Raw genomic sequence first — 26,702 nt, forward strand, 5'->3', positions numbered from 1 at the left:
TGGTCACATGTTTGGTCACATGTTTGCAGTCACCCACATTCAAGGCCTGTCTTAAGAACATTCTAGAAAGTCCTCACAGCCACATCTATAGTTGTTTTCAAGGCGATTCTGAACCTTGTTAAATTGATAGTGAACATTAACCAACACAAAAACTGGCAGACAAGAGCTGTTTGTGCTAAAATTGGACTTGGTCCCATGTCATAACTTTTGGTGTAGGTCTAGAGTGTACTCTCATCTACCCTAGGACTCACAGCCTCTGAGTCGGGTGGAGTGGAGCACCGTGTGAACTATTCTCAGTTCTCTCTTCCTTACCTGACCTGACCTCTGGCAATAGCACAGCAGCGCATTTCCTTGAGGCTGAAGCTAGGGACCTGCAGCTCTTGGGATTACTTAAGACTGCCGAGTGCCTGCTACTGGTGGTACTTGATCTGTCGTTTAGTATCATTTGTACGTTAGTTTCTAGAGTGATTCCTGAAGTTTGCTGAACACTCTTCACTTGCACTCGATTGTATTTGGGTTTCCATCTGAAATACTGCTTGAAGAAAGTGCCGTGCAGTGAAAAACATTCAAAACTCTGCCTGTGTTTAATCAGTAACCATCCAGGTGTTTCCTCTTCTGATGTCAGCTGCATAGTTCTGAAGACATATTTTAAAAACTGTAACACAAGAATGCACAAAGCCTAAAAGCATGCTTAGTGAGTTTTTCCTACGTTTGTACATCTGTGAAATTGCCTCCCCAAAGTGACCTCTGGGCTGATGTCTAGCTTTTGCATAATGCACTGTTATAAAGCTCTCCTTTTATGCACTCAGACGTAAATTTTAGTTATTATGCATTGACTTAGAAATGCCCCTACAGGCTTATTACCACTTGTCTGCCAAAGGCTAACACAGTTTTGGAAGGCTGAGGAACTTTTAGGAGGTGAGGTCTAAGCTGACAAAAATAGGTCCCCTTTTGAAAACAACACCAACTGTGGGTTCTAGTCCTACTCCCCGTCTCTCGTGTTCCTGCCACCATGCTTTCCGTACATAGACCAGAAATCCTCTGAAACCAACCCTAAAGAAGCTTCTCCTCCTCCCTGATATTTTTGTTATTTTTTTGGTCACACTGATACAAAAATAGCTAATATGGTAATTACTGCCAAGAGTTAGAACCTTAACTGTCAGTCAAGTACACTTTTACATGTGAAGCATGGTGCCTCCACAGTAATCTCAGCACTGGAGTGGCAGAGGTGGACGGATCTCTTGTGAGTTTGAGGCCAGCCTAGTCTAAGGACAGCCAGAGCTGCATAGAGAGACTATCTCAAAACAAAACAAAAACCAAAAAAGCTATCACCCATGCTTTTCCTCTTTATCTTTTGTCCCACCTTAAAATAACTATTCTTAATTCTGTTTCATAATTTGCACTACTTTTCTAGTTTGTAAAACACACATCTGCATGTATTTATGCAAACACATTTCTGGTTGGTTTATTCATTTCACCATGAGTTCTGTCAGGTTTGCACATCAAGTGTTTTCCTGGATAAACCATCCCACTGGTCCTACATCTGCTTCTTGATGAAAATGTCACTCTGTCACTTCTGGGACATTTAATCCAGGTAGAGTACCCCCCAGGGCAGCTCAGATCTCTGCAGACACTGTCCTTTGCTGTCTCTTTACAGCATTATGTAAACCAGCTTAAGCAGAGTAACTAGGCCTTCAGTCTGGCTGAGTGACACACTCATTGTGTGGCATTGTTGATCTTTCTGTGGATTTGATATGCTCTATGTATTTTTTTATAATTTATTTTATGTGTATGTGTAGTAAATATTAGAAAAGTAGTGACTGTCCCATGCCACGATACCTCCTGCTATTCTCTGTCCCCAGTGGCCTCTCCGCTTTGGACTCTGTTCACATTCCCAGAATCCAGCCCCTGTGGTTATGATAACAGTTCCCAGTAACCCGACAAAATCAAAACTCTAGAAGCTTGTAATTTATCAATTAGGTATATATCAGTAACTTCTCATCCCAATTAATGTTCACACAATAAACTCAGAGCCAATTGATAATGATATAAACGGCCCACCTAGATAAGACAAATTGCCCTGTAATAATCCATAAGTTATAAATCGTCCAGTATTGGATCCCAACGGATCTGCTACCTGAAAGGGGCAGGGGGGTTGGTTTTTGGGGGGGATTCCCCTACTTACATGTTGTCCCCATCTTCCTCTCTCTGATCCAGAAGTCCCACCTATTCCTTGCCCAGTGATTGGTCCCCTGAAATCTTTATTCATTAGGGGAAGGTTCTTGCTATGTGTGTGGGTGTTTGCACATATGTATGTCTGTGCACCGTGTGTGCTTGGTGCGTCAGGAGGCCAGAAGAAGGCATCAGCTCTGGAACTGAAATTACAGACAGTTGTGAGCCCCGTGTGAGTGCTGGGGACAGAATCTGGGTCCTCTAGGAGAGCAGCCAGTGTTTTTAAGTACTTAGCCATCTTTTCAGCCCCAGGTTGATAGATTCTAAAAACTCCAAGGCAAGAACCTTTGTAATATAACCCCTCTTTGATCCAGAAAACATTAAAAAATATAGTAGCAAATTAGAGTTTTATTTTCCTTATACAGTATTCAAAGTAATTTACTGAGTCTGTCCTGGCACTAGGTGTTCATGCTGAAAAGAATTTTTGCGAATAAAATCTTGACTCAGTTCTTTGAGTGAGTTGAAATGAATAGTGAAATTTCATTTGCTCATCTGTAGTTAATAAATTTTTAATAAAGAAAGTTATGAACTTTGTAAAGAAAATGATAAAAATACCAACAAAATATAAATAGGTAAGACATTTATCCACAAAAATAACTTATTATGCTTAAAGTAGGACTGATTGCACATCATATTTAGTCATAACTGATAATGCTTTTCCAAAGATTTTAAAAGTATTTCATCAGTAGCTCAAGTTTTCATTTTCTCTGCCTATTTATTATTTCTAGAGTTAGCAGAAGAAAAAAGTTAAAACATTTTTATGTATTTATGTGTGCTATGTGAATGGTTATGTTTTCATGTGTTCTTTTTTTTTTTTCTTTAAAGATTTATTTATTCATTATATATGAGTACACACTAGCTGTGTTCAGACACACCAGAAGAGGGCATCCGATCCCATTACAGATGGCTGTGAGCCACCATGTGGTTGCTGGGATTTGAACTCAGAACCAATCAGTGCTCTTAACCACTGAGCCATCCCTCCAGCCCTCGTGTGCTCTTTGAGTCTATATGTGCGTGTGGAGGCCGATGCTGACATTAAGAGTCTTCTTTAATTTGAGGCAGGGTCTCTCAGCTGAATTCAAGGCTCACTGATGTGGCTGGTCTAGCTAGTCAACGTGTTCCCATGATTCCTTACTTCTGCTTTCCCGTCTCTGGAGTTACAACGGCCTGGGTGCCCGCCTGGCATTTGTATGCCTTCTGGTTCTCATGCATGTGGTCACTGAGCCATCCGTCTGCCTTAAAACATTTCATTTTTCATTTTTTTAAAGCTGGGTTACTTTTAATTGCAGCACTTGGGAGTCAGAGGCAGGCGGGTCTCTCTGCGTTTAAGGACTAAATAGTGAGTTCCTAGACAGCCAGGCTACATAGTGAGATCCTGTCTCAACCCACCCCTTCACCAAAAAAGATTTTTTTTTGCATGATATTATTTTTTGCTATTTATTCATTTATTTTATAGAAATGAAATGTCAGTGTTTTACCTTCATGTATGTGTGCTTTGGTGCTTGCAGAGGTCAGAATAAGGTCAGATTCCCTGTAATTGAAGTTACAAATGGTTGTGAATCACCATGTGGGTGCTAGGAACTGAACTTGGGTCCTCTGCAAGAGCCCGTTAAACTGCTGAGCCCCCTAAAACATTTTTAAAAAAGATTTATTTATTTATTTAATGTATATAAGTACACTGTCCCTGTCTTCAGATACCAGAGAGGGCATCGGATCCCATTACAGATGGTTGTGAGCCACCATGTGGTTGCTGGGAACTGAACTCAGGACCTCTGGAAGAGCAGTCAGTGCTCTTAACCGCTGAGCCATCTCTCCAGCCCTTCCTAAAACATTTTTAAGTTGGTTTTTTTTCTTGTGAATTACCAGCTACACATTTATTGTTTCCTCTCCTTTCTAGTTTTAAGGCTCAGGAAAGAATGGTTCTGTTGCATATCCATATATTATACAGTTTTCCTTTTATTTAGAGAGACTCTTTCAAATAGTAGTTACCAGGTTAAGGGCAACTTTAAAAAAATCATATTTTATGTATTTTTAAAAAAATTGTTGCTGTTAATTTTTGAGATTGTATTTTAAATACAATACTTCTCTCTCCATACCCTCTTAATACCCCTTCCTGTTCTCCTTCATATTTGTGGCCTCTTTTAAAAAAATCAATTGTTATTATAGGCACATATATATTTGTATACACAATTATACTCTTATAAACAACCTGTCGAATCTGTGTGATATGTCCTGTATGTATGCATGCACACATGTGTATGTTTTCAGGGCTGACCATCTGGCAGTAGATAGCCAACTGGTGTGCTCTTCCTTTTGGAGAACCATGTCTCTCCCAGTTTACTCAGTGTAAGGGCAGCTCTTAAGTCCTCACAGAAACTTACCTGCTCTGCCTCTGTCTCCTGAGTGCTAGGTACTAAAGGCATGTACCACCACAGCCAGCTTGCTTTTCTTTTTGCTTCAGGGGCTGACAGTTGCCCCATCTGGCTAGAGTTTGGGATGCCTTGCCTCACCCTCTTGAGATGCTGGAATTATGGGACCTGTGCCACTAGGCTTGGTATATTCTCTGACTATGAAAGCCTGTGTGTTGGATAGGATAAAGAGAAAATATTTTTTGTAGTTTAGACATAGAGCAAATGGGACGTAGTTCCCTATGCAGTGACTTAATTTTCTTTCAAGACGGCAGCTGAATGGTGGCAGTTTCACTCCTGCACTAAAATAGCATGGTTAAACGCTGGGCTCTCCTGGGTGGGGACCTTTCAGGGGACCAAAATAGCATCTGATCCTCAGGGAGCTGATGAGTAAGTGACTATGATTGGTAGGTGACTTGGAAAGGCTTTGCATTTCTCTTGAATTAATCTTTAAAATATTAAAGCAGTTTAAGTGGTTGTTATAAAAAGTAACTAATTAAAAAAGACACTAGTACTTCAGAAACACAGGCTTGGGTGTGTTAATGAAAATTCTAAATTTGCTAATAAGCAAATGTTTGCTGAATATTGAAGTCAGGACTGCTGTGTGTTGGTTTAGAAAATAAAGTTTTTAAATAGGTAATACTTGGTGAATACAGTTTCAAAAGACACAGTGTCCACTTTGTGCAGTGATCAGAGTCTCCTTTGGCTTTTCATGTATCTACTTTTTGTCTGTTTGTCTATCTGTTTGTAGACAGCCCTGGATGGCTTTAGAACTCACTCTGTTTGCCAGGCTGGCCTGGAACTCAGAGATCTGCTTGCTTCTGTTTCCCATGTGCTGGGATAAAAGTTACCTATTATGTCTGGCTGGTGCCAAATTTTAAAAATTTACTTTATTAGTTTTTCTGTTTGCACTGTGTGTGCAAGAAGTTCCAGAGTGTGATGGGAAGACAGGATAACTTTTGGAAGCTGGGTTTCTTTATAGGTTTCAGGGATCAAAATCAGGTTGTGATGCTCTCTCCTACAGAGCCATCCCCCAGTGCTAGGTACTCGTGTCCAGCCTGTGTAATAGCACTAGCTGTAAGGGTAGGTGCTCTTGTTCTTTTTAGTTTACAGATATGGGCACAAAGCCATCTCAGCACTTAGCAATGTAACTATAGAACATATTTCCCCTCCACTCACCTACTTCTTTTTCTTTTTTAATTTGAAAACAATTTTAAGCTGGGCAAAGGTGGCACATATCTTTAATTCCAGCACTCGAGGAGACAGAGGCAGGTGGATCTCTGTGAAATTGAGTTCAGCCTGGTGTACAGGACAGTCAAGGATACACAGAGAAAAAAACCCTGTTTCAAAACAACAACAACTAAAAAGTAAGAAAGAAAAGAATTTTAAACTTACAAAAAGTTTTGAGATTAACCATCCAGGAAGCTGAGGCAGGAGGAATTAATGTGCATACACACACACACACACACACACACAGAGAGAGAGAGAGAGAGAGAGAGAGAGAGAGAGAGAACAAAAAAAGAAAAGGAATGGGCAGGAACATGGCTCAGCTGGGAGAGCTCCTGCCTAGCATGCATGAGGCCCTGGGTCAGTCCCCAGCACCTCAATAATCTGGACACTGTCATCCAAACCTGCAGTCCAAGGGGACAGGAAGATCTGGTGTTTAAGCTCATCCTGCGCTGTATATTCCAGATCAGCTGCACCACACGAGGAGTAGAGGACGTGGGAGGAGGAAGGAATAAAAGATTCAAGAGCAGAATAAAGAGTTCTGAAACGCTGGAGTTCTCTCTTGTGTGTCCTGTTGCAGTTCTAAGGTTGGCAGAGGACAGCAACTAACATGCAAAGCATGCACTTTGGGCCAGAGTGCGGCAGAGAATGTCGCTGTGCTCTTCCTGATGTGCCTGCCCTCACAAGTGGCACACATTAGCTCCACTAAAGGGAGAAAAGGGATGGAAAGAGAAAAAAAACTTCAGCTTGCTCTTTAGAAAGCCCTCTATTTAGCAAATGCTATTTCCTCATAGCATCCTGGTGGGGAAGAGGTGCTGCTGGAACAAGCTGGTGCTGATGCAACTGAAAGCTTTGAAGACGTCGGCCACTCCCCTGACGCCAGGGAGATGCTCAAGCAGTACTACATTGGTGATGTCCATCCGGTAAGAACTGCTCTAGCACCCAGACACTTATGCAGAGAAAACCACAGCCACCAACAGGATGAGAGGATGAATTATTCAGAGTAAAAATTCGTTCAGTCTGCCTCTCAGACCAGGTCTTCTCCAGAATCATCATACATAGTATCTGAAAAGCCAAGGGAACTGGTTTTCATCTTTTATTGATTGATTCTTGTAATTAATAACACCTGTTCCCAAAATAGTGGTTTGGTTATTCTTGCAAGTTTCTTGGTAACGTTATTTATTATGTACCTGTGAGTCCTTTGGGCTTTGCATTTTAATAGGGGATCCTGATGTGCTAAAGGATGAACCTTGGCCCTTCTTCAGATCCTGAAGTCTCTGAAGGAGCTAACATATTGCTAGACCTCATTTGGATGTATCTTGAACACTGTTCTCTCTTTTTCTTTTTAAACAGAGTGACCTTAAACCTAAACATGATAACAAGGTAAGAAGTCACTACTTTGTCTTGTGTGTTCCAAGTATTTCTATTAACTTGAGTAAAATTGCTCTTAAAAATACTTTTAATATTAGAAGTTAAAACTGGCTGGAGATGCCAGGTTGAAGTGGCACACACCTTTAATCTCAGCACTCAGGAGTCAGAGGCAGGCAGATCTCTGAGTTTGAGGCCAGCCTGGTCTACAGGGTGAGTTCCAAGACAGCCAGAGCTACACAGAGAAACCTTCTCTTAAAAAACCAAGAATAAACAAAAAATGACAACCACAAAAATTCTTTGGAGAGAAGGCTCAGTGGTTAAGAACACAGTTTGCTCTTCCAAAAGACCAGAGCTTGTTTCCTAGCATCCTCATGGTAGCTCAAAACTGTTTATAACTTCAGATCCAACATCCTCTTCTGGTTTCTGTGGACACTGCATACACAGGGTGCACAGTGACATTCCTATAGGCAGAGCACTCATTCACATAAAATAAAATAAAGGCTGAGAAAAAGAACCAGAGAACGTGATCCATGCTTTTCATCCCAGCACTTTCCCAGCACAGGGGGAAAGGCAGATGGATCTCTGTGAGTTCATCTTCACTTTTATCCAAACAAAAACTGTGTTTTTGTTGTTGTTTGTTTGTTTTTGTTTTTCATGGTAGAGTTTCTCTGTGTAACAGCCCTGACCAGGGTGGCCTCAAACTCACAGAGATCCACCTGCCTCTGGCTCCTGAGTGCTGGTATTAAAGGTTTGTGTCACCCTGGTTGGCTCCCAAAATTCTATTTTCAAGGATTTGGACTTTATACCTGTCAGGAAAAAGGAAAGGCTAAATCTTAAACAGAAGGAATCACTTTAACATTCCTGTTGTGAACCCAGCCTTTAATGGTTGAGACAGCTCTTCAGCCCAGTAGGAAATATTTTATTAATGCTCTGTCAGCTTTTTTTATTGAGACTCTAAAGTATGTTTACTGTGGTTTTGAAAGAAATTAGTTTATGGGTTCAGTTTGGGAAGACATCTTATTCTTACTAATATAAAAGAGATGATAGATACTCTGATTAATTTTTTTCTACAAGATAACATCTTTATCTGCAATATAAAGGCCTTTCTTTCTGTCCTCATTTCCTCAAATTGATTTTAAGTCCTGTGTGCTTGGATTGTTCCACACCCTTTCCAGCTTACTCACCGGTGGATCCAAAACAAAAGAGTTAATATTTGAGTATTTGAAAACCTCAATGTGCTTTGCCTTACTTATGGACCAAGAAGAAAGCACAGAAGCTTTTCCTACTTTCTACAAGAAGGGCAGGGTCACCTCCCATGATCTCTAATGGTTCCTTCGACTTCTGTCTTTTATAAGTTTGCTACATGCCCTCTGGGTAAAGGGATAGCAATCTAGGTGTTTCCCAGCTCCTCATGGACACAATAGTCTCCCCTTCTTCCTTCTACATTCTCATTCTTCATTGAGCCAGGAACTAATGAGCAGGTTTGACACAGCAATTCAAATTGGCATGGACACAGGAATCCTTTCAAGAGGCTACTTGCTTGGCAGTGTGTGCCTTCTGTTGCCACGAATCAACTCGGGTTAACTCTTCTATCTCCTCTAACTGCTCCAGCTGCTAAGTTACAAAGGAGATGAAATGGCTCTTGAAATGTCTGTGAGCACTGCTCCTCACAGCTTACCCCGTCCTGAATCATCTTGATTTAATATGATCTTAATTGAACCTATCTAGAAAATGCCACCCTAACTTAACATTTTTTCTTTCTTTTCTTTTTTTAAGATTTGTTTACTTTATGTATGTGAGTACATACATAAAGACTACAGCTGTCTTCAGACACATCAGAAGAGGGTGTTGGATCCCATTACAAATGGTTGTGAGCCACCATGTGGTTGCTGGGAATTGAACTCAGGACCTCTGGAAGAGCAGACAGTGCTCTTAACCGCTGAGGCATCTCTCCAGCCCAGTGACTTAGTATTTCATTTAAAGGATACTCTGCAGTTTCACAGGCAACTCACCTTGAACCTAGTAGTCGTCACTCCGCTCTCCAAGGCGATCATGAGAGCACTCTCTGTTGAAACAGTACACAGATACTCTTGCAGTTACAGTGTCTAGACATCTATCAATTGTTTCTTGTTGGTTCTCTTAGTGCTAATACAGGAGGAACGTTTGTGAGGAATCCGCAGCAGTGTTTCAGAAATTCTGTTCCTTGTACCAGTGTTCTTTTCCTGGGCTTCCAGTAGTTCTGTTTAGAATTTCTGCAGTTGAGCTGGCTTTGCATTTAAAAAAAAAATAATTTATTAATCGTATTTTATGCACATTGGTATGAACAGGAATTACAAACGGTTGAGGGCTGCCATTCGGGTGCTGAGAAATGAACCCTGGTCCTTGGGAATAGCAGCCAGCGCTCTAACCAGTGAGCCACTTCTTCAACCCCCTGGGTTTGCATCACTTTCTGCTTGAATGATGTGCCTGTCATTGCAGAGAAACCCAGGGACACTGAATTTGTTCCTATGCAAGCATTTCCTGCCTTCTGTAAGCCAAACAATTAATTAGAGGTTGATCAGCTGAAGAAAACTGATTGGCCCTGGATTTTTTCCCCCTGCAAGAAGTATAGAAAAAGCCTCCTCAGCGCACCAAGTGGTATGATTTTAGGCCTGGAAATGTAGTATACCCCATCCCAGGTTAGGGAGAGACTGAGAAGAGCTGTGCTTTCAAGCCTGTTTTTCTCCAGTTACTTATTCTCAAGGGACCTGTCTCCATTAGGATGATTCTGGCTGTTTGTTTCCAGTCAGGCTGTCTCTTACCCTCCAGGCAGATTAGGCAAAGACAGCCTTTTGGAAAAATTTCAAGACTACCTATCAGGTTTTCATAGAATTATATTCCAAACTGATTTCTTTTCCAGGAAAAAATTCTTGATCCCTCAGGTTTATCTCTGTGCTTGATGTTAGCCAAAAGGCTGAGAAACGATCTGGCTTCTCACAGAGGCTGAAACAGACACATCTATCCTAGGATGCCGAGATTGCTTTCCTTCCGAAGTGGGAGGGAAGCTCATTTATTAATTAGTTTCCTTTCCTGTGGTTCAGGGATTCTGAATCTGTAAGAAATGATTTTGAAAGCTTCATTAAGCACAGCCTTCAGCTTTATAGGATAGTTTTCATCTCCATCCTCCCTTTGGTTTGTCTGCACCACTTCTCCCCGCTTCAGACAGCCTCTGCCTTCTTCCCAGGGAAAGTCAGTTTCCAGCCAGGGGTCTGTTGTGTCTGCTGAAGATGACCTTGAACTTCCGCTCCTCCTGCCTTCACGTCTGGAGCCCTGGGTTACAAGCATAGGCTACAGTGCCAGTCTTCATTTCCCAATTCTTTTAGAGACAGTTTCTCATGTTCCTTTTACTATAGTCCAGGTGATAAGTGATAATGATCTCATTGTTTCATTGTGGATCAATAATACCCAGGTCAATGGCAGACATACTACAGTATAGAAATTTTAAAGATTTTTAATTTATAAGTCTGACAAGTTATTTTTCTCTTTGAGACAGGGTCTCACTGTAGCCTTGGTTGGCTTGGAACTCAGATCTGCCAGCCTCTGCCTCCCAAGCGCTGAGATAAAGGGTGTGCCATGGTGCCTGCTTCAGTCAGTAATAAATTATTAGAATTAAAAATAATTTCACTCTTTGAGGTATGCTGATGCCACACGGTAAAACTGTTGTTTTCAAGAATAAAATTAATAAGAAAAGACTTGTACTTGGGAGGTGGGGATAAGAGAGTCAGTACTTCAAGACCTCCTTAGCTACACCCTGCTGTACATGAGAACCCAGCGAGAAGAATAAAAAACAATTTGTTGTTGTTCCCATCTTAACTACCTAACTTACTGGAGTTTTCAATGAGGCCTCATAGGATCAGTAGTAACTGTCACTGACCAAGGACTTCTGTCTGGTGATGTGGTTTGCCAGACAGCTATGGTCTTTGGGAATTAAGCATAAAATGTCCTGGCCCTATCACTCTTGAAAAACAAGATGCTGTTTTCTGAGCACTGTCAGGCATTAACGTCCCTTATGACATTCTAGAAACAGAGCATGAGAAGCTAGACAGCGCTCTTCCATACTTCCCAACTAGAGTTGCTCAGTCACACATTCTCTCTTTAGGTACAAATAAGGATGTTCACCTTTGGAGGGATTTTTCTTGAGACAGAATCTCATGTAGCCCTGGCTGACCCCAAGCTCACCACTTAGCAGATGATGACCTTTTGACCCTTCTTTTACCACCTCCTAAGCTCTGGGGTCACTTGTGTGGTTAGCCACACAATGGGTAATGTGGTGATCAAACCTGGGCCTTCATGTGTGCTAGGCAACCATTCTACCAACTGAACTACATCCCCAGACTTGGTTTTTTTTTCTCCCCAGTGATGTGTTATATGTATTATCACAGTGGGTTCTTTTGTTGTTATTTTGAGACATTTTCTCAATATGAATTTGATAGTATGTTTAAGAGAACTTAGAAAATTGTATTAGGGAGTTTTTCTTGATTTGCATTTTTTCCTGTCAACAGGAAAGTATTATTATATATAGCCACACTGACTACAGGGATATATACTTTATGAGGCAGTAATTATTGAACTGTATTTTCAGCCAGGAAAATTATTTGGGACTGGAGAGATGGCTCAGCAGTTAAGAGTATGTGCTGTTCTTTCAGAGGACTGAAGTTTGATTTCCAGCATTCATCTTAGTTAGCTCACAACAGCCTGTAACTCCAGCTCCAGGGGACCCACACCCTCTTTTAGCCTCCCAGGGCTCTACTCATACATACATAATCATATAGATGTAATGTATGTCTTAGTATGTCTTAGTCAGGGTTTCTATTCCTGCACAAAACATCATGACCAAGAAGCAAGTTGGGGAGGAAAGGGTTTATTCAGCTTACACTTCCATATCGCTGTTTTTCACCAAAGGAAGTGAGGACTGGAACTCAAGCAGGTCAGGAAGCAGGAGCTGATGCAGAGGCCATGGAGGGATGTTACTTACTGGCTTGCTTCCCCTGGCTTGCTCAGCCTGTTTTCTTATAGAACCCAGATCTACCAGCCCAGGGATGGCACCACCCACAATGGGCTGGGCCCTTCATTCTTGATCACTAGTTGAGAAAATGCCTTACAGATGGATTTCATAGAGGCATTTACTCAACTGAGGCTCCTTTCTCTGTGATAACTCCAGCTTGTGTCAAGTTGACATAAAACCAGCTAGTACAATTGACTCCTTGTCAACTTGACACATAAACACATCACTATTAAGCCTCAACCCTTACTTTCTTATTCATTCCCAAGATCTAAATAATTTTAAGAGTCTCACAGTTCTTACAAATTCTTACATATTAAAATTACAACCCCTTTAAAATATCAAGTCTCTTAAAAATCAAGGTCTTTTTACAATGTAAAATCTCTTAACTGTGGGCTCTACTTCTTCCTTCAAGAGGGAAAAATATCAGGGCACAGTCACAATCAAAGCAAAATCAAACTCTAACCATCCAATGTCTGGGATCCACTCACAAACTTCTGGGCTCCTCCAAGGGCTTGGGTCACTTCTCCCTTTGTAGCACACACCTTGTCTTCTAGGCTTCACCCGCCTGTTCTCCACTGCCACTGTTATTCTTAGTGGTCATCTCATGGCACTGGCATCTCCAAAACACCACTGTCAGTCCTGGGGCACTAATTGCTACTGAGGCTGCACTCTCACCAATGGCCTTCCATGGCCTCTCACAGTGCCGAGCCTCAGCTGCTCTCCATGACCCCTCATTCCTTTAAAACCAGTACCACCTGGGTGACTCTCACATATTACCAAGTCCAGCCACAGCACGAGGTACAACCTTGGCTATCTCTGGAACACAACTTCTTTGTCTCTCAGAAAACAGTTCCCAGAAGATTTCACTTTATAATCATAATTCTGGCTTTTTCTTTCCTACCTTTATGTTCTGGTGATGAAGTTTACCACACTCCTTAAGTGTGTGTTCTCTTTCACATTTTCTTATAAACAAAAGTTCATCATGCAATCCTCCTTCATTGACCTCAGCATCCCTGCCAGACTAGTGTTTCTTTCTTATTCTTATCTTCAGATTAAGTCAGTATTCAGTGTATAGTGTACAGAGAAAATGTCTGGGAAAGCAATCTCTTATAGAGCTAGTGAAAGAGAAAGAGGTGACCTGGGGTAGTGAGCTTCTGATTCCTCTCCTGCCCTGTAGAATGCTGATCATTAAAGGACTTGCTAAGATGCCTTGACTCAGAAAGTTGTGCTGGACTAATGATTTTAGAATTCAGGTTCATCTGAATCTTCATTCTATAAACAAGGAAGCTGAGTTAGCCTTGAGCTGGAAGATACTACACATATTTTCAGTTACGGGTAGCTTTAGAAAAAGTTGACTTTGGACTGGAGAAACGCTACAGTGGTTAAGAGCATTGGCTGTTCTTTCAGAGGACCTGGGTTCAGTTTCCAGAACCCACACAACAGCTCATAACCATCCATAGCTCCAGTTCGAGGGGATCCAAGGCTCCGGATCCTCCTACTTCTACCTCCCAAGTGCTGGAATTACAGGTGTCTCACCATGCTCAGCTAAGCAGTTGATTTTAACTATTGATAATATTGGACTAACATCATAGCAGACTCAGAAACTGTGTTTGCAAGTGTACTCCTTGGAAAATAAAAAAGCTTGCACACTGGTGATGTGCTTCTGCTGGCAGAGTGTATGATCTGGTCTGAACTCTCATTACTAAAGCCTTAGTGAAAAGCACTAACATCTGGCATGGATTTTCTCAGCCAGATGTGCCTGAACATCAAGGGGTAAATGAGTCCATCCGTAGCTTGTAGGAATGTCACTTAAGTACACATCAGATTTGTCAGTGTTCTGACATAGAAAGGAGGACTGTGGGAAGTGTGTGAGATGGCAGAAAATTTGTTTTGTTTTGCTTTTTAGTTTTATAAAATTGAGAAGGAATTGAACAACAAAATTAAACTTAACTTAGGTGGCTTCTTTCTAAACCAACTGAATGACTTAACTGTCACTGGCTGTGCCTTAAGTATCAATTATTACATCTGACTAAAAAGGGGGCCGCAGCTAATCACATGCTTTACTGCCAGTGTCCTGAAGGAATTCATGCGTTCTCTCCTCTTCCTTCCCGTGTATTATGCAAGTTTTTCTCCTTTCCCTGATTTGAGGAATAAATTGCTCTTAAAACAGGTGTACTTTAAGGTACTTAGTTAAAAAACAAACAACCACGACAGTTTACATGATTTCTTATTTGTTAGAATTGATTACTATCTGCATATTGCAGGCTTAGCTCTCTGTTCTTTCTCCTGATGATGCAGCCCAAGGCTCACTGCAGTGAACATGCGTTCAGAACTTCCATTGTAAAAAGAGTATAAAAGACTTGACATGCACCAGCTGTCTGTTTTCAGGCTAGAAAAATTATTCATCTTCACGATAGTGTTTCTAGTTCATGGCACTGTAAGATAATAATCATAATCAATTTTAGAACAACTTGATCACTCCACAAAGACACCACAGAGCTCTTAGCAGCCATATTCCATTTGCCTGTGGCCTGACTTCTGTTTCATGCCTGCCCACATGAAGGACATGGAGAACAGGCAGCCGTTGGTGTCTGCCCTTCTCACTAGCCCAGGTAACGTTTTGAAGGTTCATCGTTGCTTCTTAATCCCAAAGTTTTACTTATGTTTATGTGTTTAAATGTTTTGTTTGCTTTCATCTCAGTGGCCTATGTGCACACTTGTACTTTTGGAGGTCAGAAGAGGGTATTGGATTCCCATGGGACTGCAGTTACAGAGTTGGAGCTACTATCTGGGTGCTAGGAATTGAACCCAGATCCTCTGAAAGAGCATCCAGTGCTCTTACCTGCTCCCTATCCCCCCAATCTGGTTTTAAAGATTATTTAGGAGGCAGTTACGGTGATACATACTTGTAACCTCAGCACTTAGAGGGCTAAAGCAGGGGGATCTTGAATTTAAGGCTACTCTGGACAGAGTGAATTTGTAAAAAAAAAAAAAAAAAGATTCACTTGGTATTCTCTTTTCTTTACTTTCTTTTCCTTTCATTGTTAATAGTCCCAGGCTGGAGAGATGGCTCATTGCCTGCTCTTGCAGAGGACCCAGGCTTGATTCTAAGCAGCCATAGATAGAGAGGTTTACAAGTATTTATATCCAGTTCCTGGGTGACCAACACTCTCTCCCGGTGTACATGAAAACATCCAGCAAACACGTATACACATAACATTAAATAAATCTTAAAGGAAAAAGTGTTAAATAATTCCCAAAGTCCCTAGTTTCAGTCTCAGAGAGCATGATGGGCCCTTACTGTAAGCTAGGAAGCATCTGTCCACATGTCCAGGAGCAACGGACAGCTGGTCGTTTCGCAAGAGAAGACTTTTAAGGGCCTTTTAAAACACTTTCAGAAAATGTGATCATAGCTCTGCTGGTGGTGAGCCTGGTTAATAGGCCTGTCATTGTGACTCAAAGTTTAGTCCATTTCAACAGAGTTTTATCGTTGATATTTTTACAGGTTTGTTATTTCTGTGTTCTCATTAGTGACTCTTCACCAAGACATACAACTGTGTTATAAGAAGTAAAAGATCCCAAGTCTACCCATTGCCTAGAGGTAGCAGGCATCAATGAAGGAAATCCCCTCACTGTCTACAGTTTCTTGATAGATAAGAAGACTTTCATGCATTGTACTAATGTTTTCTTTTTATCATTTTTTTGAACATGTGATTTCTTCAGGATCCTTCAAAAAACAATTCATGCCAAAGGTTAGTATCTCCCTAATGGTCTTCCTTATACTCTACATAATGTCTGGCAAGAGGTTCTTTTTAAAAACACATGTCTCAGGGCTGGAGAGATGGCTCAGCAGTGAAGAGCACTGGCTGTTTTTCTAGAGGACCCAGTAACCCCAGCATGGAGTGTGTTGGTGGGTAAGGTGGGAGTGTTTTGTGTCCTCTTCTAGGCTCTGTGGGCACTAGGTATGCACATGGTAGACAGACGGACATGTAGGCAAAATACACATATACGTAAATGTTTGTTTGTTTTGAGACAAGGTTTTTCTGTGTAGCCCCGGCTGCCCTGGCACTTGCTCTGTAGACCAGGCTGACTTCACACTCAGATTCTCCTGCTTCTTCCTCTAGAGTGCTGGGATTAAAGGTGGGTACCATACAACTAAACTTTTAAGAAGGAAAACCAAAGCAAAGAATTTCTATGTAGATCTGAGCAGCACTGATTGGTTTTGGGAAGGAGGGAGGGTGTTAATTATGTTTAAACAGAGGATGTGAAGCTGAGGGTAGAAGCCCTGGAGAGAGATGGAGGAGGGTAGTGGTGGGAGGGTATCATCAAATATATGGATGCATGCAATTATTTAAGAATCAGTGTTGTTTTTAAAAGAATTATTCTCCAGAATACATAAAGAATTAAAAATATCTCAATAGAATTTGCACAAAGACTTGCATTTAAATGCTTTACATAAATATGGAAAGCATATGGAAAAGGTTTAATGTCTTTATCATTAAAATAATGGGCCTATTTCACACCTGAGTGGGCAAAACTACAATTTCTACACCTAGACTTGCTTATTAAGAGTTAGTTACCAAAAAAGAAAAGAAGTGAGTTACTAAGACTCTTAACCCTTCCTCAGGGATGTTAATAGGATGATTTTGGCCATGTCAAGTAATAATTAACTTTTGACCTAACACTTTCATTTCTATGGGACCTGTATTAGAAACATGCCGCAAAACAGGGCATAGTGTGCCTGCCTTGTGGTTGGAAAGCATTGCTTGTAAAGGATTGTTTGACCTGGGAGTTTTGACACTAACCTTGGCAACATAGTAAGACTATTGCCCAAAAGAAAAGCACAAGGAAACAAACAATGAATGTTTGTAGCTGGGTCTAGAGAAATGGCTCAGTGGTAAAGAACATGGGCTGCTCTTGCAGAGGACCCAGGTTTAGTTCTGGTACCCACATGACAACTCACAACCAGCTGTAATTTAGTTCTAGGGGATTCAACCCCTTCCGACCTTTGAGAGCACCAGGCACTCAAGTAGCACACATACATACATTCAGGCAAACACCCACACACATAAACCAAATAAACTGTAAAAAGTTTGAAGTTTATCTTCAAGTATAGTGACACACACCTTTAATCCCAGAATGTGGAAGGCAGAAGCAGGTGGCTCTGTATCAGCTCAAGATCAGCCTGGTCTATATATCAAACTTCAGGGCACTCAACACCACATAGTGAGACCCTGTCTCAAAACAACAATGCCCAAAAGAATGTTTATAACAACATTATTCAGAACATTCAAACATTGGGAAAATTTCAAACATTGATTAATGAGTTCTAGTATAGTTATAATAAAATACTACTAAGCAGTGAAAACTTAACAAATCCTAGTTATCTGCTATAACCTGGATATGTCTCCAAGAAGAAAATATGTCTCTGGCACAAAGTTATTGGTGCTCAGTTTCCTTGAGTGCACCGGAAATGCAATTCCTGTTTGTCTTCACAGTGACAAACAGTAGCAAAAGTGAAGTGGGTGGCAACCATTCTCTCTTGTATGGAAGAATTTTTCTTCAGTGTTTTCTTGAGGGTCCTATCTTTGGACTCAACTCTTTCATGGTTACTCTTCAGGAAGCCTTGATTACTTAGGAGTTTCCATGTTCCATAGTTTCTGCTATGCATGCCATAATAGCTTTTTAAAGCAAAGCTGCCTGCTTGCCATTCTCACTTGTTGGGAACAGCTTACCGCCGTACTTTTATGTACATTATGATAAGTATGTTTAGGCCAAGAGAATGGTTTTTGTTAACAATCTCAGCTGGTTTTATTGGCTTGGAACTTTTATATACTAACACTGAATATGTCTTAAGTAGAGGGGCAGCCAGGACACTTGAGTCATAAAAAGCCTCAAAAAAAAGTCCAAGCCAGGCAGAGCTAATAAGCTCTGTTCAAGAAGTGTATTAAGGGTGTCAGGTGCACGCGCGTGCGCACACACACACACACACACACACACACATACACACGATATTGTTTTAACTTTTAGAACAACCATGTGCTCTGTGCATCCTCAATAGTGTCCAAAATTAGAACTAGACAGTCAGGAGCTGGGGAGATGGCTCAGTGGTCAGAGCACTGCTGCTCTTGCAGTGGACCTGTATTCAGTTCTCAGCACCCACATGGTGGCTCACAGCCATCCACAGCTCGAGCTCCCACAGTATCTTGTGCTCTCTTTTGGCCTCTGAGGGTACCATAAACACACCTGATAACATACATACATACAGGCAAAACACTCATAGACATAAAATAAATAATCTTAAACAAAACAAAACTGGACATTGAGACCAGCCACCTGACTCCCATTACCAGCTTTTTACTTGGGATGCAAAGATTATGTTGTGTCTACTTGGGAAAGAGATAGATCGCTCGTGGATGGATACTATTGCTTCTAAACTTGTAATAAGATAGATAATACAAAAATCTATATGGAATGATTATTTTCCTCATGGGATCATGCCCCTAGCACCATAAAAATTAATATTCTAGTATAATAATTTGTTTAAAAAATTACAAAGGCAAATCTGAATAGCTATAACCCTATAACCCAGACATAATAATATGTCTATATAAAAACACCTTGAATGGTATATATGTGTATCTTATTTATCTTTTGAAATACCAGAGTGTTTGTAAACTTTTTTTAGCACATATGTCTTTGCCTGGATGTGAGTACATGGGGTATATATTTCACCCTCAGGAACACTGTCTGTCTCCTTTGAGACATGGCCTTTCACTGTCCTGTAGTACACTCACCCATCTTTACTCCCCACTACTGACATTTCAAGCATAGTCACTGCAACCTGAATTTTTACTTGAGTCCTGGGATCACACTTAACTTTTTGAACAAGTACTTTAAATAACTCTTTCCTCGTTCTTAAACTCTTGATCTTCCTGCCTTGGTTTCTAAATTCTGTGTGTATGCATGAGTCTGTTTCCTTTTTTGTTCTTTTTGTTTGCTTGCTTGCCAGCATCTTGATGCATAGCTGGGACTGGGCTGATGCTCACAGTGTAGCGCAGGCTAGCCTTTAGGTCACAGCACTTCCGCCTCAGCCTCCATAGTGCTGGGTTTGCAGGCATGTACCGCTTTGTCCAGCTGTGTATGTTTTCACAGCTTACTCTGTTTTCGATGTGCTGTAGGGCTAGGAGAGAAGTCAGAGCCCTGCGCATGGCAGATAAGAGCTCTACACTACGATATACCCCCTTTTTTGTTTTGAGAGGTGTCACTGTGTGGTCTTGAACTCTCCGAGATTTGCTTGCTTTTGTCCATTAAAGGTACACACAACCATGCTTTATAGGTCAAGTCTTTTTTTTTCCCCCAACATTCTTTTTAAAAAGGGGTCTTTTGGGCTCTGCAAGTTAGCTTACCAAGTAAAAGACACCTGCCAAGTCTAATGACTCAAGTTTTCATGTGTTAGAAGGAGGGAACCAACTCCTACATGTTGCCCTCTGACCTCCACATGTACATCATGCCATGCCTGGGCACATGTGTGCACATGCACAAGTAAATGTAGAGTTGGCTTTGTTTGTTTGCTTATATGTTTGTTTCTCCTTTTAAATACTACATGGTAAAAGCAATTTAATTAAGAGAAAAATCAAGATAAATTAATGCCTCTGTCTTCTGACTATTAAACATGAATATTGAAAATCATTCAATTATTTGGATAAAATATTCTTAACATACTGCTTTTTCTTCCTCCTTTTCTAGTTCCTGGGCGTATTGGATTGTCCCCATTGTGGGCGCTATTCTTGTAGGCTTCCTGTATCGTCACTTCTGGACCGACAGCAAATCCTCCTGAGAAGGCCATGTTGAAGTGTGGGAGCACCTCTCCTGGGAGTGAGAGGTGGAGACTTGTTTGGAGGCTGCAGGGTGCTCCCTCCTTGGATCCTGCCAGTTGTTCTTTTCCCCCTTGGAGCCAAGATGGTTGACCAGATATCTCCTTCTTCCGTGCAGGACCAGAGTCTGTCATTAGCCAGAGCCTGACGTCCAAAGCACCTGCTTTCACTGTGTCTTTGCCAGGGTTTCTTCTCTCTGGTTCCCACTCATTCTCTTCATTTTAAGAGTTGATGTCAATGACTTAGAGTTCCTATGTTATGATGACATGGCCTTTGAGGACAGTACATGATTTCTGATACTTTGAATTCAAGTGACACAGTTAAGGGAACAGTGGTCTAGTTTTGAATCTTTTCTCATTTTTTCTTTTAAGTAAATTTTTTTTCAAATTCTGATTTAATTTTGTCATTCATCAAGGGATTTAATTCACGAAGTTGTGTATCTCTTATTTCAAACACAGCTGCCAAATGATCTTATTTATGATTGTTAGAAGTAAGGGGCCAGGAAGATGGCGCATCGGATAAAAGTAGTTGCCACAAAGCCTATCACCTGTGTTTAATTATGTCCCTGTACCCACAGGGTAGAAAGAGAAAAATAATTCCCCAAAATTGTTTTCTGACTTCCACATGTGTGCTGTGGTCTTTGTACACACACCCCCCCACACACCTCAGGTGTAATTTTTAAAACTAGAAGAATATAACAGTGGTTGTCTCCCCCCCCCCATAGTGTAGCTGATGGCTCCCCCTGTCCCTAAGTGTAGCCTCTTGTTTCCCAAGAGTACTTCACAGAACTGTGCATTCGTTTGATTTCTTAGGGGTATAAGAGCTAAAGAAGGGCCAACTTCAGAATAATCTCTTTTACAAAGAGAACCAAACACTACTCATAGGATAGCAGTTTAAAAAGTGACCAACATGCGCTCTCTGGTCTGACTCTGGTTTCTAACTGTCTTCCGCCCTGGCTGTTTTTACTGGTGAAAGATGAGTGTGTGGTTACATGGAACTTCTCTAAAGGTTTTGGGGCTTCACAAGGCATTTGCTGATTTTTTGTTTACCGATTAGCAGATTTCTGATTCCCTGCTTTAAAGTAAGAGACTCAAGTTTGATCTTATGTTTATCTCAGTAAAATAGCTTGCATGTAAATGTCATTGTCCACATGACATTTCAGACTGAGAGAACATGCCAAGGTTGAAAACATTCTGTTTTCATCTGGGTTTTACCTCTATGGCTCCAACTTGGTGGTTTTTTTTTTTTCTACTTTTCTGTTGAGGATAATGATAAATCTGGAAGCTTTTTCCCCCCTTGGATATGAATTTCACTGGAAAGTAGGCAGTCATTTAAAAATTCCTTTTCTTATTGGTCCAGGCATTTTCCTGGCACCCCTGACTGTATTCTCTCCCCCTGTGGCAGTGCCTGACAGTACCCAGCTGTTTTTTAGTTTCTATGAGTTTTCTTCACATCTTTGTTCATTACCAGTCAGCTTCTGGGCTGGTGTCACATCCAGCAGGGAGCCAAGGAATTCCAGCAGGACCAGAGATGTTGGGAAGTGTTCTCCTGCCTCCCTGCCAGCTTACCAGGGGCTTGACAGGACAGGAAACTGCACAGTAAACCAGTCTGCCCATACAAACTATTTAAAAAAAAGTTCAGCCCAGGACTCATATCCTGTGATTTAGCAGTTGAATGAATTCAGAAATCATCATCATAACATTAACCTTTTCCTTTTATTCATGGATATGATATTTTAGAGTGAGTTCTAGGTGACTTTTATATATGAGGACTTAACCAACCTTTTATCTTTAGTAATGTCTGTAATATTGTGTCATAGATTGACAGGCAAGTTTCTGTAACAACAGAGGCATGCTGAGAGCACCTCAAGGAAGGGAAGGCTTGTGTACAGGGGGCGGGGAGGCCGGGATCCACTTGGCTGGAATAGCTAAGCCACAAGGAGTATGCTGGCAGGAGGGCAGAACAAAGGCACACAGATTGCTCGACGGGGAGCCTTCCAGCCAATACCAACGCCCAGTAAAACTCTCTGGCTTAAGAAATGTTAAAGAACTGCACTTTTGGCTGGTCATGGTGGCACACACCTTTAATCCCAATGCGGGGAGAGACAGAGGCTAGAAGATTTCTTAGTTGAGGCCAGCCTGGTCTACATAGCAAGTTCCAGGACAGTCGGGGCTACATAGACCATGTCACAACCACTCTTATCAAATAAAAACTGTATTTTTAAGTAAAATTGGTGTTTTGATATTTCTACAGTAAACATCAATACAAAAAGTGTTTTTTTTTCTATTTTACATATGTGTTCTTTTCCTGCTATTATAGCTGAGCTTTTTCTCCCCTGAGAGCCAGAAGAAAAGATTTTCATACTTTTGTCTTTGGATGGATCCATAAAATCCATCAATAACCAGAGCTCCTTTTGAACTACTGATAATACGATGTCATTTTATATTATATATATAAAAAAAAATGCTGCTGCCGCCTCTCTCTCTCTCTTTTTTTTTAAAAAAATCTTTAATCCCAGCACTTGGGAGGCAGAAGCGGACAGTTCTCTTGTGTTGTAGGCCAGCCTGGTTTACAGAGTAAGCTCCAGGCCAGCCAAAGCTACATAATGAGACTCTGTCTCAAAACAAAACCCCAAAACCTTTCGGGTCTATTTGCTGTAATTCTGTTGCCTACATAAACAGCTAGGTGAAAGGAGGTTTTAGGTGAGAGTGTGTCAAGGCTTTTCGTAAACAACAAAGCAATACAACACGTGCACAAGTGCATTTTTAAAAGTCTGGACTTGTCAAAGAAGCCTGGACATTTGAGGGCCGTGAAAACCATTATTAAGACCAAGAGGAGCCAGTTCCTGCCCACTGACAGCACCTCCTGACCTGGGGGGGAGGGGGGAGGGGCAGATTTGGTTGTTTACTCTTGAGGTGCCACATATACAGGTAAAGACTGGTAAACATGAAAGGGAAATTTGTGCTACACAGGGTGTTATTGCCCATTCTCTTAAATTTTTCTGCCCAGCCCTGGGAGCTGGTGATGTGCCCATTTGTAGAGAGAGCAACAAGACAAAGTGTGTGGACTGTTTATATCTCCTTGTGTTACTTAAGCAGAGACAAGTGTCCAAAGCTATCATTTGAGCTGGCTGGCTCCTCCAGCACTTGCCATCGGGGCTCCGGGTGTTGGGTCTGTGCTCATTTTGTGCCGATGGCGAGCAATGAAAAGTGGTTTACAGGCCAGGTGTGTCATCACATCTGCACCCGTCATACCCGTCTGGCCGACGTCGACCTGAGGTGACTTTGTCTTTTGCCTCCCACCCCAGGGGAAGTGGACTCAGATGTGTCATGTCTCAACAAGAAGCTGACGTGTTGTAGCTGTGAGATTCAGCTACCTAATATCCCAAAAGTAACGGGGAGCTTCGCCACATCTGGCCGGCTTCGGGATGTGTGGGAGTGGTCTAGGAGGGAGGCTGAAGAAGTAGGGATGTGCCAGTCACCTGCCTTACGCCAGTGTCTTACTCATGAATTGCAGGGGCCACTCCTTACCCACACCTGCATTGTCTAGATCGCCTGCTTGGGTAGAACATCTTTTCAGTTCTTTCAACTCGCCTTTTCCTGCACCCTCAACAGAGTGGCTAATACTACATTCCTTTTGTGAATTCGACGATGGAGTTTGTTTACCTACTTGGTTTCAGCTTATTTTGAACAAAGATCTTTGTCTCTTTCTACTGGAATGTGCACACAGTGAATGTTTGTTAGAACTACACAATAAAGATACTGTTTTCCTTTTCTTGTCCTGACTATGGTTGCTTTAAAATTAAAAAAAAAAAAAAAAAAAAAAAAAAAAAAAAAGACTTGTTTTTAAGGAAATGTTGGTGCTGTGCTTCTTAGGTGTTCTGGATGAAGACAGGGTGTACAGTGTTCTTCAGACCCACTGCTGACACTTAGCATAGCCTAAGCTAGGTGTGCGGTGGCCCCTCAAGATTCTTTCTCATTTGATAGTTGGGAGAGATAGCCATCCAGGTTTGGCCATGTTAAGGGATATGAAGTAGGAACCAGAAAACAGTTTGGAGTTCTGTTCCTATCAGTAAAGAAAAACCAACATGGGGTAATGTTTTATTGTCTGTGGTTCAGAGTCTCAACTGATTGTTTTTCTTGGAACTAGTTAAACTGTTGGGGAAACTTATACACAAGAGGTTGAAGTTCTAGTGATTGTGAAGCAAAGGAAATAGGCCATTTTATAATTACCTCTGTCACACACTGATAGCCTTTTAGCATGACCAGCATTAGGTCAGAGTAGATCACTCATTAGGCCCCGGCGACTCCACTAGCACAGGAATCGAGGATTAGTCACAGGAAGGGATAGCCCCATTTTTAATGCCAGCATTTGAATCTAATGTTTAATCTCTGATGCTAATAGGAATTCATTATCAAGGCACTCTTCCTGCTGTTCCATAGCTTCGTGACAAATCTTGCTTGATTCACAATGATCTAAGAAGGCTGTGACTCCTTTTACAAAAGCTTAAGAAGACCCCACATAATTTGTTAAAATTTGGTGATGGCTGTCATACATCTGACAGCATTTAGCGGCATAGATGTCTGATGTGTGTAGTTCAGAGCTTGCTCAGCTAAGTTGTTCATATGTATTTTGAAAAGTTAATTCTTAAGGCTAGAGAGATGACTTAGGAACTGAAAGCACTGGCTGCTCTTCTAATGCGCCTGGGTTCAAGTCTCAATACCCACATGGTGACTAACAATCTGACGTCCTTTTCTGACCCCCATAGTCACAGTTCAGATGAGAGGCATGCGTACATGCAGGCAAAACACCCATACCCATAGGAACTGGAAAACAGACAAAAAGACAATTGCTTCTCTGATGGGCTTTATCATTTGTGTGGCGCCTGCTGTGTGCTGTGCAGTAACAGCTCCAGACATTGCTGTTCCGTATTCTTAACAGTAGCCTCAGAAGTGAGATGGGATGTCCAGGTTTTTCAGATTTTCCTACTGACCCAGTCACTAGAGGGATGGGCAGAACTTGAACCTGCCCGGATATTCTTTGTTTGATTTGCTTCTTTTGACAAGGCCTAACCATGTAGCCCAGGATAGCCTCTGAGTACAACAGTCATCTGCTTCAGCACCTCTGGTGCTGGGTTATAAATTGATGCCACCACATGTCTCTGTAGTGACAACAGGATTGAAATGACTCAATTTTCTTGAAAAACAAGTTTTTTTTTTTTTTTTTTTTTTTTTTCTGGTGTTGGGGATCCAATACAGGGCTTTCATAATACTAAGCTAGTACTGTACACCCAACTTCATTTGTAGCACCACAAAACGTTTATTAATTACTTAAGAGAGTCTTGCTGTGTACCTAAGCTGACTTAGAACTCCAGCTCTCTGACCCTAGCCTTCCAAATGACAAATGCTTATAAGCTTATGATTAAAAAGTGTTCAGACATGCAGGTGTCAGGGAAATGCTTTCTGGCTATCCAAGTGAAAAGTGTAATCTCAGTGTTTAGGAGATTGAGGCAAGTAGATATTGAATTTGAGGCCAGCCCAGAATTTTTTTTTTTTTTTTTTTTAAAGAAAAGGATATATGTTCTAGAACTGTACTTAGAATAGTCCTAATGTAAATGCTGAAGGAAAACCTAGAGAAGCCTGAGTGGGATTGCTGTGTGTGAAAGTGCAAACTGATCATTATTCTTAAATTCTCATTATTTACGATGAGAATGTCAGGAAGTCTCGACAAGAACAACAAAACCGCATTCTTTTCAAGATGGAGTCAACAGTCAAGAAACTGCTGTGATTCAACAATTTCAGGGAAGAGAGCTGAGCATGGTGGCACAATGCCCTTGATCCCTGCACTAGAAGGCAGAAGCAAGCAGATCTCTGTGAGTTTGAGACTAGCCTGGGCTACATAGTAAGTTATAGGTCGACCAGGGCCATATAGTGAGACCCTGCCTTAACAACAAAACAAAACAAAACAAAAACAAAAAGCAAGCAAGAAAGAAAAGAAAATAGTGAGTAATGTATTAGTCAAGGTTCTCTATAGGAACAGACTGGTAGAATGAATCTGTATTCTACATATATAATGGGGATTTATTAGAATGGCTTAGGGTTGTGGCCCCGCTCATCCCACAATGGCTTTTTTCCAATAGAAAGTCTAAGAATCCAATAGTTCTGTCCATGAGACTGGATGTCTCGGCTGGTTTTCAGTACACCAGGATCCTGAAGAAGTCGGCTCTACTGTCAGCGAAGGAATGGACTCACCAGTTGCCTTCTTCCATGTCCTTTACACAGGTGTCTGACAGACAGTGTGGCCCAGATTAAAGGTGGATTTCCCCACTGCAAATTATTTAATTCAGAGCAACCCCTCACAGATGAACCCAGTTGCTTGAGCTTTAGTTAATTCCAGATGTAGCCAGATTGACACCAACAATAGCCACCACAAGTCAGACCTTTGTCAACGTGACACAGCTCACGGCTTATGAAGGCACACCCCTTTACTCCCAGCACCTAGGAGGCGGAGACCAGAGGATAAAAAGCTATCATCCCTAGCTAC

General features: G+C 41.4%; 1 protein-coding gene across 1 annotated transcript in view; it reads left to right on the forward strand.

Annotated features, from left to right (window-relative positions):
- The window catches only part of CYB5B (cytochrome b5 type B), a 36,720-nt gene extending 14,331 nt beyond the window's left edge, over window positions 1-22,389 (forward strand). The window contains exons 2-5 of the mRNA XM_080936867.1: window positions 6,662-6,790; window positions 7,221-7,250; window positions 16,006-16,034; window positions 20,032-22,389. Coding sequence (XP_080792993.1) covers window positions 6,662-6,790; window positions 7,221-7,250; window positions 16,006-16,034; window positions 20,032-20,122 — 279 coding nt within the window. The 3' untranslated portion in view covers window positions 20,123-22,389. The remainder of the gene's footprint in view (window positions 1-6,661; window positions 6,791-7,220; window positions 7,251-16,005; window positions 16,035-20,031) is intronic.
- The last annotated feature ends 4,313 nt before the right edge of the window (window positions 22,390-26,702 follow it).

This window comes from Micromys minutus, assembly GCF_963924665.1.
Source record: "Micromys minutus genome assembly, chromosome: 24".
NCBI lineage: Eukaryota > Metazoa > Chordata > Mammalia > Rodentia > Muridae > Micromys > Micromys minutus.